This window comes from Lepidochelys olivacea (genome assembly GCF_965140295.1).
Source record: "Lepidochelys olivacea isolate rLepOli2 genome assembly, chromosome: 1".
Classification (NCBI taxonomy): domain Eukaryota; kingdom Metazoa; phylum Chordata; order Testudines; family Cheloniidae; genus Lepidochelys; species Lepidochelys olivacea.
The window spans coordinates 120,064,538-120,079,886 of NC_140411.1; the positions used below are offsets into that span (position 1 = coordinate 120,064,538).

Consider the following 15,349-nt stretch of genomic DNA (forward strand, 5'->3'; position numbering starts at 1 on the left):
GATATGTGGACACAGTTGGCAACGGGCTTTGTTGCAAGGATAGGTTCCTGGGTTAGTGGTTCTGTTGTGTGGTATGTGGTTGCTGGTGAGTATTTGTGCGTATAAAAGATCTTCTACACTTTCCACAGTATGCATCCAATGAAGTGAGCTGTAGCTCATGAAAGCTTATGCTCAAATAAATTGGTTAGTCTCCAAGGTGCCACAAGTCCTCTTTTTCTTTTTGCGAATACAGACTAACACGGCTGTTACTCTGAAACCTATGAAAAATGGCACTTTCTTATTTATCTGCTCTTGTTCCTTAGAATAATTTCTGCATGCACAATAGACTAAAATAAATCTTGTCTCCTTTCGGTTAGTCTCTAAGGTGCCACAAGTCCTCCTTTTCTTTTTGTGAATACAGACTAACACAGCTGCTACTCTGAAACCATTTTACTCCTGTTAGCCCTGCAGAAATAGCTGGTTTCCATTGAGACTCACGCATCAACTGCTTTTAACTAAGCTCCGAGTGCATTATCTTTTACTGCTGCTGCTGCACCACCCATGAAGAACCCAGCAGCCTGACTTTCAGATCCCAAACTGAGTTGGCAGGGGCTGGTAGGTGAAGAAAAAGCATCGTTTTACATATAAGCTGAGCGAATGTGAAGAGGAATGAGTGAAAAGCAACAGCCCAGGAACTTCAAGCTGCTCCTTTCCCAAATTGCGTGTGTAAGAGTGTACTAGCGCCTGCCTCCTTAGGCACCAGAGCAAGTCAGGGGGCTGACGTCCCTCCAGTTACGAAGGCGTGGAGGAGCCAGGACCGAGCCCTTTCCATCCACGCAGAGGGGCTTGCAGCGGCAGGGCGATCTCTGCAGGACAGCGCCCCCCACCCCGCGCTGAGCACGGTCCTTTGCCCGGCACCGAGCAGGCTCCCAGCCCGCAGGGAGCTCCCCTCGCTCAGCCGGCCGGTGGAGGGGGAGGGGGAGGGGGCGGTGGCGGTGCGATCTCCGGGCCGCCGCTCCCCACCGCGGCGGCTGGGCGGGAGGCGGCGGCGCGTTACACAGCCATTACATAATAAATGAGCCGGTGGAGGGGCGGGGGCAGGCGCCCGCGACAGGGGGAGGCAGCGAGCGAGGCAGGCAAGCAGGCAGGGCCACCCCCCGGGCCGGAGCCTGCCAGGAAGGAGGCGCGGGCCGGCGGCATGGAGTAGGCGCCGGCGAGCGGAGCGGGCGGCATGGAGCCGAGCCCGAGCCCGGGGCCCTGCGCCGAGATGCTGCAGGTGGCCGAGGAGGCCTTTCGCGGCGGCAACTTCGAGCTGGCGGCCGAGATCTACGGCTCGCAGCTGGCCGAGCTGCCGCAGCCCGAGCGGGGCCTCTGCCTGCGCCGGGGGGACGCGCTGGCCCGCGCCGGCCGCATGGCCGAGGCCCTGGAGGCCTACAGCGCCGCCGCCCGGCTGGGCCGCCTGCGGCCCGAGGAGCTGCGGGAGCTGGCGGAGAGCCTGGCCCTCAGCCTCCGCGAGAAGGCGCTGCGCCTGCCGCCCTGGCCCGGCGGCGGCGGCGGCCCCGAGGGGGCGGGCGAGGCGCTGGGCGACCCCGCCTGCTGCCGCCCGCCCGAGCTGCTCGGCTGCCCCCTGTGCCGGCGGCTGCTCTGCGAGCCGGTGACCCTGCACTGCGGCCACACCCGCTGCCGGCGCTGCGCCGAGCCCGGCGACTGCTGCCACCGGCCCCGCCGCGCCGCCGACGGCCCCGCCAGCGCCCGGGTCAACGTGGTGCTGGGCAACCTGCTGGAGAAGTGGCTGGAGGGGGAGAGCCGGGCGCGGCGGCTCCGCGCCGAGGGGGACGAGCTGCGGGACAGGCAGGAGCTGCCGGCCGCGCTGGAGAAATACAACCAGGCCCTGGAGACCGGTGAGTGTCCGGCTGGGCCCTGCGGCCGAGCCCTGCCCCGCTCCCTGCCCTCGGCTAGGCTGCAGCAGCAGCCGCCGCCGCCCCCGGCCCGGCCTCCCCCAGCGTGTCCTTTGTCTCCGGGCGCTGCCTCCCGCACTGCCCTGTGCTGAGTCCACGTGGGTCAGTGTGTTCGGGCGCCGCGTGCTGCTGACTGGTTCTAAGTTTAGCCTCTAGTTCGTACTGCCGCTGTCCTAAACCATTTCCCTTGTAGTGCCCTCTGGCTCCCTTTCCACCGGCCGGGCACGAAGCCGTGGATTCTGGGAGATTAGTGAAGACCACCCGTGTACTCCAGGGAGAGGCGTGGTTGAGCCGCTTTAGCTAGCCTAGGTGCACTCTGTCAATAAAAGGGGGTGCAATGACCCCTTATAGACCCGCATGCACGCAAACCTGTTGGAACAGGTTCTTTATGTGGACACAAGGGGTATGTGTTAAGGGGCTAGAATGGTTCTTTGACTGTTAAATTATTTAGCACCTTTGTAACACCACATGCTGCTGTTGTCACGGTATATTTTGGGGGGCACCTAGACAGCAGCCAAAGAAGGAGGTGGGTGCTTTCTGCTTTGCCAAATTCTGCCACACTGTAAATATATAGAGCAAACCAATCTGAAATCCTAGTCATGGTAAATGAGTTACACAATTTTGGATGCTACATCTGGCCTTGAGTTGTCCTGCCGGTTTCTATGGCTTTACCATCACATTTTTCTTTAAAAATAAAACAACAACAACAAAAACTTTCTCCTGTTGGTGTGTAAAAGATCCATGCAAACAGTATATATGGGGAAACTCAAGGTGCTGTCAAATGACGTGAAATAAGAGACTAACTTCTTTTTAGTTAGTCTAGATACAGTCTAGTCTACTTTAATATTGTGATTATTCACCTCTTAAAATTGACTGTGTTCCTTAATAGCGTGTGTGTGTGTTGGGGGGGGGGGGATTCTCGCCCCTTTGTAGTAACTAATAGCGAAAGTGAAGCAATATAATTCATTGGGTATTTGTACTATTTGTTACATTTTTTTTACATGGGACAATAGAGACAGAGTAGTCAGGTTTGCAATTTGTGTCCAGTTAACCCTGGTTCTCATTGCTTGCTCAACACTGCAGTTGATTGACTTGTAAACATAGAGGGGGACTGTTTTGTTCTTTGGGGTAAATAGTGGAATAGCAAAACAGAGATGGAAATATATCCAGTACTGTCCTGTTATTGAAATGTAGTAGTAATGGAATATTTCTGCTGGCCTTGACTTGTGAAAACTTTATTTTGAAAACCTGTGTCGGAAAAATGCCCTATTTGATATAGCTTAAGTAGTTTAATTTTATTCAATATCTTCATAAATGATCTGGAGGATGGTGTGGATTGCACTCTCAGCAAATTTGCGGATGATACTAAACTGGGAGGAGTGGTAGATACGCTGGAGGGGAGGGATAGGATACAGAAGGACCTAGACCAATTGGAAGATTGGGCCAAAAGGAATCTGATGAGGTTCAATAAGGATAAGTGCAGGGTCCTGCACTTAGGACGAAAGAACCCAATGCACAGCTACAGACTAGGGACCGAATGGCTAGGCAGCAGTTCTGCAGAAAAGGACCTAGGGGTTACAGTGGACGAGAAGCTGGATATGAGTCAGCAGTGTGCCCTTGTTGCCAAGAAGGCCAATGGCATTTTGGGATGTATAAGTAGGGGCATAGCGAGCAGATCGAGGGACGTGATCGTTCCCCTCTATTCGACATTGGTGAGGCCTCATCTGGAGTACTGTGTCCAGTTTTGGGCCCCACACTTCAAGAAGGATGTGGATAAATTGGAGACAGTCCAGCGAAGGGCAACAAAAATGATTAGGGGACTGGAACACATGAGTTATGAGGAGAGGCTGAGGGAGCTGGGATTGTTTAGCCTGCAGAAGAGAAGAATGAGGGGGGATTTGATAGCTGCTTTCAACTACCTGAAAGGGGGTTCCAAAGAGGATGGCTCTAGACTGTTCTCAATGGTAGCAGATGACAGAACGAGGAGTAATGGTCTCAAGTTGCAGTGGGGGAGGTTTAGATTGGATATTAGGAAAAACTTTTTCACTAAGAGGGTGGTGAAACACTGGAATGCGTTACCTAGGGAGGTGGTAGAATCTCCTTCCTTAGAGGTTTTTAAGGTCAGGCTTGACAAAGCCCTGGCTGGGATGATTTAACTGGGAATTGGTCCTGCTTTGAGCAGGGGGTTGGACTAGATGACCTTCTGGGGTCCCTTCCAACCCTGATATTCTATGATTCTATGATTCTAATTTGCATAAGCAAAATTGAAACAGGGCACTCTTGAATCAAAATAAGTGTCCACACACAGACTTGCACTGAAATATCAAAAAGTGTGAATTACCAGTTTAATTATTTTGGTGCAACTTTGTGTAGACAAGCCCCTAGAGTACTTCTTCATTCTCTCTCTGAAATGGTTTTGTGAGCCTTTATGCCTCAAAAGTTATAGTAAAATATACCCAATATCTTAAAAAAAAATTTTGTTCAAAGAAGGGGCTGGTATTTGGAATTTGCAGGGATATAAACACAAACCTGGCACTGTATTTGGAAATGCACTGCCAGGTAACACTGTCACTAGTATGACAAATTTCAAATGAAGGATTAATTCTGGCCTTGTAAAATTGTGCAAATAGCTTACTTACTGCAGACCACTCCTTGATGATTTGTGGAGAGTTGGCAGGTCACACTGTCCTAAGAGCACTTTTTTTATAGATGCATGTGCTTTTAAAAAACAAACCAAAAACTGCCTTTGAAAGAGCCAGTGTTTCACAGGAAGAGGAAAGGAAACAGGAGCCATCTTGATCTTTCTTGAGTGGTAACAGCTAATTTACACTCCATCATTTTATATGTATAGTTGGGATTATGCTTTCCAGTGTGCATTACTTTGCATTGATCAACATTAAATTTCATCTGCCATTTTGTTGCCCAGTCACCCAGTTTTGAGAGATCCTTTTGTAGCTCTTCGCAGTCTGCCTGGGTCTTAACTATCTTTAGTAATTTTGTAGTATCTGCAAATTTTGCCACCTCACTGTTTACTCCTATTTCCAGATCATTTATTAGTATGTTGAATAAAACTGGTCCCAGAACAGACCCCTAGGGGACTCCACTATTTTCCTCTCTGTCAGTTCTGAAAACTGACCGTTTATACCTACCCTTTGTTTCCTATCTTTTAACCAGTTACCAATCCATGAGCGCACCTTCCCTCTTATCCCGTGGCAGCTTACTTTGCATAAGAGCCTTTGGTGAGGGATCATGTCAAAGGCTTTCTGAAAATCTAAATATACTATATCCACTGGATCCCCTTGGTCCACATGCTTGTTGACCCCCTCAAAGAATTCTAGTAGATTGGTGAGGCATGATTTCCCTTTACTAAAACCATGTTGACTCTTCTTCAACAAATTATGTTCATCTATATGTCTGACAATATTGTTCTTCAATATAATTTCAACCAGTTTGCCCGGTACTGAAGTCAGGCTTACAGGCCTGTAATTGCTGGGACCACCTCTGGAGCCCTTTTTAAAAATTGGCATCATGTTAGCTATTCTCTAGTCATCTGGTACAAAAGCTGATTTAAATGACTACAGTTAGTAGTTCTGCAGGTTCACATTTGAGTTTCTTCAGAACTCTTGGGTGAATACCATATGATCCTGGTGATGTATTGCTGTTTAACTTAGCAATATGTTCCAAAACCACCTCTAATGATACCTCAATTTGGGACAGTTCCTCAGATCTGTTTCCTAAAAAGAATGATCCATCAATGGCTATTAATGGGATGGGCAGGAATGGTATCCCTGACCTCTGTTTGCCAGAAGCTGAGAATGAGCGACGGGATGGATCACTTGATGATTAACTGTTCTGTTCATACCCTCTGGGGCACCTGGCACTGGCCATTGTGGGAAGACGGGCTACTGAGCTAGATGGATCCTTGGTCTGACCCAGTAGGGCCATTCTTAGGTTCTTATCTTCTGTGGCTGGAGCTGCCAGTGGTAGAGAAATCCCTAGGGGAGAAGGGAATCAATTGGTAGGGTAGCATGTGGAGGTAGGAGAAAAGGACCGGGGGAATGGAGGACCAAGCAGTACAGTAGTAATGTGCAATGGAGAGAAGAGGCGAATAGGTGGGAGGTAGAGATAGAATGATCCCCCCCCCCTTTTTTTTAAAAGGACAAAATACTGCTTCTTGTATCCTTGTGGCAGACTAGATGTTTTTCCAGAACTGTACACAAGCAATGGCTGTTTCCGTCACTGCAGCGAGGTCCTCCTTTGTACAGGTCTCCCCAAGGAGTCTGCAAACAAGCAGGTGATCCCTGGTCTGCACTTCAGCACACTTGCATGTATTAGTGTTTAGAGTAGCCCCATTTCATCATGCTAGTTTTTGATCTACCAGTTGGTGTACGTGGGCAGTTCAGACCTCGCCACATTAAACAGACTTTAGCCCCTCCAGGAAGGCCCTCCTGGGTTCCAAATCTATTTCAGTGCATCCAACTGCATGCAGTCTTTCATTCCATAACCTCAGTAGTGCTTTGCCAGCTGTCGTATCGAAAAGCAAAACACTGGTCATAAAACTTTTGTGATTTAAGGCATTTGGTTACTCCTGAGTGACCATATAATATATGCCATCTGCTGTGATCTTTCTCTTTGGCTTGCTACCTTCCTCTTAGAATCATAGAATATCAGGGTTGGAAGGGACCTCAGGAGGTCATCTAGCCCAACCCCCTGCTCAAAGCAGGACCAATCCCCAATTTTTGCCCCAGATCCCTAAATGGCCCCCTCAAGGATTGAACTCACAACCCTGGGTTTAGCAGGCCAATGCTCAAACCACTGAGCTATCCCACATAGTGCAACGCCAGCCAATAAGTACAGGCTATTCTTTGATCTTGGCTTTAGACATCCTGTTTTTACATGACAGCTGTCATTTAGGACAGGATTTAGTTTTTTAGCGTGGATTGATCGTTCCCACACTGGACATACATACTCTGCTATGGAGTAGCACACAGCAATAGCAGTGGTTTGCAAAGTAGCTGGATTATCTCCCCACTCTGAGGTGACCAACTTTCGAAGAATGTTGTTGCAGATGCTAACTTTCCCTTTCACCTTCTCTTCATGTGCTTTGAAGGAAAGCATTTGGTCCAAGGTCATCTCCAGGTAGATCGCGTTCAGGTGATTAGTCAGTGGTATTCCATTCTAGTTGGTGATTAGTTTCCACTTTGATTCTTGATGGCATAAGTGAAGAACCATCACCTGTATCTTGGTTTGAAGCGATTCTTGATGTAGTAAGTTGAGATGTTGCTCATAGTCTGTTCTAGACGGTTGCAAAGTCCTTCTCCTGTGATGCGATGCATAGATCATCTGCCTATGGGTACAGGAGTCTGGTAGAAAGCGGATATACTTGCCACTGGATGAACAGTTTTCTGTTCCCTGAGTTCCCAGAGCAGGGGCTGTACTAGAGCAATCAAGAACCTGCTAGAACCAGTTAAGACAGGCAAGCTAATTAAGACACCTGGAGCCAATTAAGAACATTCTAGAATCAGTTATGGCATGCAGACTAATCAGGACACCTGGTTTAAAAAGGACCTCCCATCAGTTACGGGCGGATGTGCAAGGAGCAGGGAGTGAGAGGATGTGCTGCTGGAGGACTGAGGAGTACAAGCGTGATCAGGCTTCAGGAGGAAGATCCTGCGGTGAGGGTAAAGAAGGTGTTGGGAGGAGGCCATGGGGAAGTAGCCCAGGGAGTTGTAGCTGTCATGCAGCTGTTACAAGAGACTCTGCAGACAGTTGCAATCCACAGGGCCCTGGGCTGGAACCTGGAGTAGAGGGTGGGCCCGGGTTCCCCCCATACCCCTCAACTCCCTACTTGATATTGGAGGAGTTGACTTGGACTGTGGGTTCCACCAGAGGGGAAGGTCTCTGGCCTGTTCCCCGATCCACTAGGTGGATCAGCAGAGACTTCAGGGATTGTTCGTCTTCCTTTCCCTATGCTGGCCAGTGATGAGGCTAACTGAGTGAATGGCAGGTTTGAGCCACTACCAAAAGTGGCCAAACTGAGGGCTGCCGTGAATCTCTGAGGCAAGCAAATCCACCAATAAGCGCAGGACCCACCAAGGCAGAGGAGGAACTTTGTCACACTGGTGTCAGGAGTGGGATCAGGCGCACAGCGGAGCAGAAATAGGGTGTTTTTAAAAAAAAAAAAAAAAAGAGGGAGAGGGGTGTGGGGTTTTTTTTGTTGGTTTGTTCCCCCCAACCCCCCGCACCACAATGGAGGATGTAGTGTGGGCACTTATACAAGCCACAGCTGCCCAGCAGGAGGCTATCTGTGTTCAGGCAGCCGCCCAACAGGAGGCAGTACTGCTGCATCAAGAGACCAATCACCCGTTGATAGATCAGGCTGCTCAAGACCATGCTATGTTGCGGGAACTGGTAAACCAGGTGAAGGCCCTTACAGAGCTGAATAGCAGCCATGATGGGACGCAGATCATACGGCCCAGCAATTGTCTGCAGAGTATGACGCGGGAGGATGACATAGAGGCATACCTCCTGGCCTTTGAGAGGACAGCCCTACGGGAGGCTTGGCCTCAAGAACACTGGTCTGGCATCCTCACTCCATTCCTGTGTCCAGAAGGCATATTATGATCTGTCTGAAGAGGCTGCAGCACACTACCCCTGGCTGAAAGCAGAGATCCTGGCCAGATCTGGGGTAACGATCGCAGTGTGGGCCCAGTGGTATTGTGAGTGGAGGTACCAGGAAAACAAAAGCCCATGGTCCCAATTATATGACCTCCTCCATCTTGCACAAAAGTGGTTACGAACCGAGTCTTGGAGTCCAGAAGAGATACTAGAGGTTCTGGTCATTGACCAGTACATGCAAGGACATCCGCCAGACCTTCGCGCCTGGGTAAGCCAGAACGACCCCTCCACCTACAACGAGGTTGTGCCCTGGTAGAGAGGCGTAGGAGGACAAGGGAACTGACCCAACCAGCTAAGCAAGAGGCGCCCTGAGTTAAACTAGTGGCACCAACCCCCAGAGCTCAGGCAGCTGAGCCCCCAAGAAGGCCCAGGTGGAAAAACAGAGGGGCTGAAGGCCCACCAGAGGCCATTAAAAGTCAGAGCACTGAGGGTGAAGAGGATCGTGATGTTAGACTGCCTAAACCAAGAGACTGGGGAATGCCTAGGGCCCCATACAGATGTTACGCCTGCGGGGAGTGAGGAAACATAGTTGCACAGTGTCCCAATGCCCAGGAGTCTATGCAACGTAGCCTAGGCAACTGGCAAAACTCCCTAATTTACATTGTGGGGGTTGCACTAACCCCACACAAATATACCAGGCCACTGAGGTTAAATGGAGTAGAGACCACAGCACTGATAGATTCAGGGAGCGCCATCACGCTCATCTCAGGAAAGCTCGTGAAACATAGTCATCTACAGGTGAAACGCACAGGGGTGACATGCATCCATGGGACGGTTAGCTATTACCCCACCATCCCGGTAAAAATTGAAATCCAGAGGAAGCAGCAGGTATAGTGCCTAAACTCCCTTACCCGGCACTCATAGGGAGCGACTTCCCAGGATTTGATGACTTACTCCCAGTAGGGGGACTGGAGAAAGGGGAGGACCCTGAAGCTAGTGAGGCATCCATGGTAAACTATCAACCCCCAATTTTCTCTGAAATTTCCCCAGATGTTTTCTCCACTCAAGGCAGGGCAGAAAAAGGAAAGAAGGGCAGCTAAGGCCTTGGGAACCCGAATACTGACCCAAAGCCAGAGGGTCTCTCTCGTAGGTAGGTGGACCTGGGCAGCTGGAAAGGAGGCCGTCCAGGAGGGAGAAGCACCTGAGCCAGACCCCAACCTTAATGCCTCTGAACCAGCAGAAGCAATAGAGACTCGTCCTCTAGAACTTGGGCAGACCAGCCCCGTGAGGGAAAATTTCGAACGGGACCAAGCCGAAGATCCAAGGTACAACAACATTAGGAAGAAGGTGGGGTCCCTGTGGAAGGGAAAACCCAGGGACCCAACCCCTACTTAATCATAAAAAAGGACCTCCCATAAGTTAGGGGAGGGTGTGCAAGGAGCAGGGAGTAAGAAAGGAGGACTTAAGAGTACAAGCATGATCAGGCTTCAGGAGGAAGATCCTGTGGTGAGGGTAAAGAAGGTGTTGGGAGGAGGCCATGGGGAAGTAGTCCAGGGAGTTGTAGCTGTCGCACTGTTACAAGAGACACTGCAGACCATTGCAATCCACAGGGCCGTGGGCTGGAACCCAGAGTAGAGGGCAGGCCCAGGTTCCCCCCATACTCCTCAACTCCCTATTTGATACCGGAGGAGTTGACCTGGATTGTGGGTTCCACCAGAGAGGAAGGTCCCTGGCCTATCTCCCGACCCACTAGGTTGGTCAGCAGAGACTGCGGGGATTGTTCTCCTCCCTTTCCCCATGCTGGCCAGTGATGCAGTTAGCTGAGTGAACGGCAGCTTTGAGCCACTAGCAAAAGTGGCCAGACTGAGGGCTGCCATGAATCTCTGAGGCAAGCAAATCTGCCAATAAGTGCAGGACCCACTAAGGCAGAGGGGGATCTTTGTCACAAAATATATAAGTATAAAAATAAAATGTTGAAGAGAGTTGATGCTAGCACACTGTCCTGTGGGAGACAATTTTGTTGTCTCAAGCGGCTCCACTTCTTACAAAGTTCTATGTAAAAATGTCTCTTCTCCGGAAGAGATCGGATGAGCTGCACTAGGTGGGGGTCGTGCATCATATCTTAGACTTTGGCAAGCAGGTTTTGTTGGCTGACTGTATCATATGCAACTGAAAGGTCTAAGAACACCACGTCTGTCATCATCCCTCTCTTGATTCCCTCTTCTGCATGCTGGGGGATGTTTAGTATTTGGCCAGTGCAGGTCTTACCGAAATTTGGAAGTATTAGATCTTGTTAAATATGAAGTGAGAGGCAATTATAAAGGTGGTATAGAAGTGGTATTGGCCTGAAATTCTTTGGGTCGGAGGCATTCTTTCCTGGATTCAATAGAGCTGTTACACAGGCTTGTCGCCATAATTTGGGTAATCTAAAGGTTGATGAGCAATTGTTAAAAAGGCATAATACCCATACATGGTTGCACGGCCAAAGTGCTTAATTTGCTCCATGCATATGTCGTCAAGTCCAGCTGCTTTTCCATTCTTCAAGTGACTTGTTCCGGCATTGAGTTCATTTATTGTGTACAGCTGGCTGAAATGATTTTCTTCCAGATTAGTTTGCAGTTAGTACAAATACTACAATTAGTACTGTAAGCTGCTTGTTCAGAGCTTTCCAGTTGAGCAGAAGCTGGTGTGCCACCTGATTAACTGTGATTTTTGTGGTGGTGCTCTACTTTCTTCGGGTTATTATTCAGCTTGTGAAAGGTCAATGATGCTTTCCTGTTACTGTGGGTCATGTCTATTCCTTCAGTCAATTCTTCCATTTCTGTTGCCTTTCTTCTAGAAGCTTGTTAGTCAGGGCTGTCCCTGCCGTGATAGTATCTTCTGAGAGGATCTCTTTGGAACATTTGTGGGTATTTTTTGTGTTCGGCTGCTAGTGTGGGAATAAATCCTGGTATGTGCTCAGTTCTGCATCCGTGACTTATTGCACTGAAGCCCATTACAATTGCTGTAGTTACTATAGAGGGCTCATGCAAATAGAAGAGGCAGTCTTTGATTCCTAATAGTATGAAAAGTGTTTTGAGAGAGACCGTTATGATTCACAGTGTGAAAGCTAGAGAATGAATGCTGGTAAATGCAATAAAAATTGGTAGTTCTTATTTTTAGTCTCACTATTGATTTTGTACCCAGTGCATCAGACTTCAAAATGAAACGCTTATCTGCCTGTGGTTGATGACTCAGTATGCAGCATGTCTAGAAAATCCTTTCAGACTGGTGGTGAAAAGGTCCATCATGTAAAGTATATACTGGAACTCCTGCTTCACTCTTTCATAGTTGCATGGGAGAAACTTGTTTGTGGTCAGATTTGTGAGCCTTTGGCCATACGCAGTTACACTTTCAACAAGAATTAATTGCTAGAAATAACTTAATGTTTACATTATTGTCTTAGGAAAAGTTGACATGGCTGTAAATAAAGCAAAGAGCTCCATGTCTTGCACTGTTAAATATGAAACCAGGTTTTGATCCATAAAGAGGAGCTATGTATCTATTGTTGGTTATCTGAGTCTGCATACCATTCCATCCAGACAGGTGCATAATTTTATTTAGGCAAAAAGTATACGTGCAAGGCATTCTCTGTGGAACATCTTCCACAGGGAAATTAAACAAAAATTGTGGGTATCCTGCATTTTTCTTTCTGCTCCACCTTTACAATCACTTTGTAGGACAATCTTGAATTGTCTCTCAGAACAAAATAATTGATTTCAATCTCTCTAATGGGCAGTATGTGGACTCTGCTCACTTTGTTGTGGCAGCATAGTATAATTTCTTTTAAAATGAGTTAGTGAAATGAGGACCAAAAACTCAAAGGGAGTGGAGCTGGAGATGCAAAAATGAAATGTTTAGATGAGGTATAAGGGGGGGGAGGAGAAGGGATGGGACCAAACAATCTCGATTAGCAGGCAAAAGGAAGGTAAATTAAATCTGTTGCACCACACCAACTGACAGTATGCCAGTGAATGTATCTCCTACTGTACAAAAAAAAAAATAAAGTAAAACAGTGATACTTCATCACCAATGGAGAATCTGATCTATCTTGAGTAAGATTGCTTCCCCCTCCACTGTGTCTTTGATCTAGGGAGGACACTTGTCTATGGAAAACATGTTCCCTTTCTTCTCCTCTTTTCAAAGTGATGGACAAAGCATTAAGACAGGGGAGGTCACTATTTGTACTTCTTCCAGGTGATGCTGTTAGTGGCCAATATGGATCGGGCCAGAGAAGCTGGCTGTTAGTCTCCTTCCCCCTCTTAACTGTGGAGAAGTGACAGGCCGTTCTTCCCGCTTTAAAGTCTCATCTTAAAGCAAACATACAGCTCAACAAAATAATCTATGGTAATGTAGAGGAGGGAAGAACCAGACAGCTGGAGTGGAGCAGGACAAATAACAGACTTGATGTAGGGTAGTATCGGAAGTGGATTTTTATGTGTAGAAAAACTTTGATCCTCTGTTGTGAAATCTTGCTTTGATCCACTAATTCCATCATTAATAAAATATTTAGACCACTCTTGGGACCTATTACCTACCAAAATTAATCAGGTGGTGTGTATATATATTGGGACTTAAATAAGGTTGCTATCCCTGTTAAAACAATCAGTATTGTAACTGATGTGTTCTGATTTGGAGGCAGTTGCCTCACTGCACGAGTGTAGCTGGATTACTTAATAGTTATCTTGGACTTTCCTAACTATTTTTTAAAAAGTGATGTATACCCAAACTGTTACAAGAGTTTTTAGTTGCATGTATTCTACTGTTGAACTATAGAACCATAGGCTGGAATGTTATGGATCTTCAGTGAGTTTCACAGCAGCAGATCTAAACTCCAGTGGCTGAAGTGGCAAATAACCCTGTTGATGATTGTCTGATATGTATTTCTCAGAATTCAAGCTGATTGAAGAGCCGATGTTCAATTTAACTTTGCCTCATACTGATCTGCTACTTCATTCTGATTTGTTTCATTTGAAGCAATAGTGAGACGATAGCATAAACAAAGAATAGAGGAATGGAATGGCAGATGTATTGAGTAACATGACCAGAAAACTGTCAAAAGTTAGCATGGACTACTACAAGTTAAGAAGAAAATGTGATCTGGGATATCCGCTTTTCCACTAGCTCCACTATTATGAGTCACAGGCAGAGAGTGAGGGAGACCAAGATACTGCAATGCCCAAGGCCCCTGCCATGGCATCCATACAAATCCATCCTCCTCTTCCCAGAGTCTGAGGTGAAAGTGCTCTGTTGATAGACTAGATTTAGGAATAATGCAGTATTTCTGTATATCTTCCAGAGACTTGGAAGTGTCCTCTGAACACAGGAAACTCTTCTCCTGTAATGAAATAAAAATTTATTTTGAAGCTGAGCTACTGTGTATTTTTAAGAAACTGTGCAATTACTGGATGAAGTAGGTGGCAGTTACTCAGCAAGGAAGTTGACTGAATAGGGGTGTGCAACTGAAAGGTACAAAACCCAGTTGTGATCTTAGATTGCATCCAACTTCCTTGCAGAGAATAAAAATTAGAAGAATTATATTAAAGAATCTTATTATAAAAAAAATAAGAATTAAATATGGCATATAAGCTTTCTTTGTATGCAGGTACATTAAAAAATTATTGGCAATATAGTCCAGCAGTTAAATGTTTTTGCTTGTTTTCCAGGTATATGTGTAGCCTTCTTAAATGTATATATGATGGCCAACAAACTAGAAATGTTTGAGTTGCATGTATGTATCTGAAATATGCTCTGTTTTAGAGATTATAACCTTATCTTGGTTATTTCTTGTTTCATATTGTCATTGTTCTTGTGGGGGCTGAGAGGTAATGTACTTTGTTCCACACCACACTGTTGGCTTTAAGTTTCGTTTGTAGCTAATGGAATCTGGGCTGTGATCAACTCTAGGGTGAGAGCAGACTAGTCACTGGCTGGGGAGAGGGCAGGGGAGGGAAACTGTAAAGGGAATTGGTGCCTTCCACTGCCAGAAGTTCCTCTGAACCTTTTTTGATAGCAAACATTAAGCTATCAAGCCAAAAGAACAAATTATCATGCCTCTGAGCACCTCCTAAGTAAGGCTAATAGACTCTTCTCAAAGGTAACAAGACAGCAGTAGTTTGTGGCAGTAGTCATATGATCTCCTTCTCCATGCTCAACTGGGCAACTGCAGTTTTTTAATGGTCTCCCAGGATGGAGCTTGTGTACAATACTGCTGTTCAGACCTCCTCTCACTAGGATTGTCAGCATATTCATCCTGTTGCACATACAACTCTGAACAGATTGCCCGTCTTGTAAAATAACACTGCAAAATTCTGCTCACGGGTAAGTGTGGCAAAGCTCCTGTTGAAGTTAATGAGACCTTTTTGTTTACCTGGAGACAGCATATGGCCCTTAGACTTTGTACAATAATTGACATTCTGGAACCCAGACTGTACAATTGCTTTATATCTGAACATGAGCATGAACCTTACCTAACACGAGGCCAACAGAGCTAGATGCTATCTGCGTCTAAAGTGCAGTGACTTGAGGATGTAATAGCAACCATTTCTAGTAAGAGCTTTAACAATAAAGGACACTTAAATTTAATTAAGCAGCATTTTTCTCTCAAAAAGAAAACCAATTTTAAAATCCTGTTTGTGGACCCTGTTAAACACTGTCAGGGTAGTGTACGTGACATTTCTCTCACTTCCACAGTTGCAGGTGACAAAGCTGGCCAAAAGCGATTCTGTAAATTGTCTGGTGCTTTCCTACCTGCT

At 47.0% G+C, this 15,349-nt stretch overlaps 1 protein-coding gene across 1 annotated transcript in view; it reads left to right on the forward strand.

The window, feature by feature from the left end:
* Positions 1-998: 998 nt before the first annotated feature.
* Positions 999-15,349, forward strand: part of LONRF2 (LON peptidase N-terminal domain and ring finger 2) — a 49,403-nt gene continuing 35,052 nt past the window's right edge. The window contains exon 1 of the mRNA XM_084632411.1: positions 999-1,880. Within this exon, the coding sequence (XP_084488537.1) occupies positions 1,211-1,880 (670 nt within the window). The 5' untranslated portion in view covers positions 999-1,210. The remainder of the gene's footprint in view (positions 1,881-15,349) is intronic.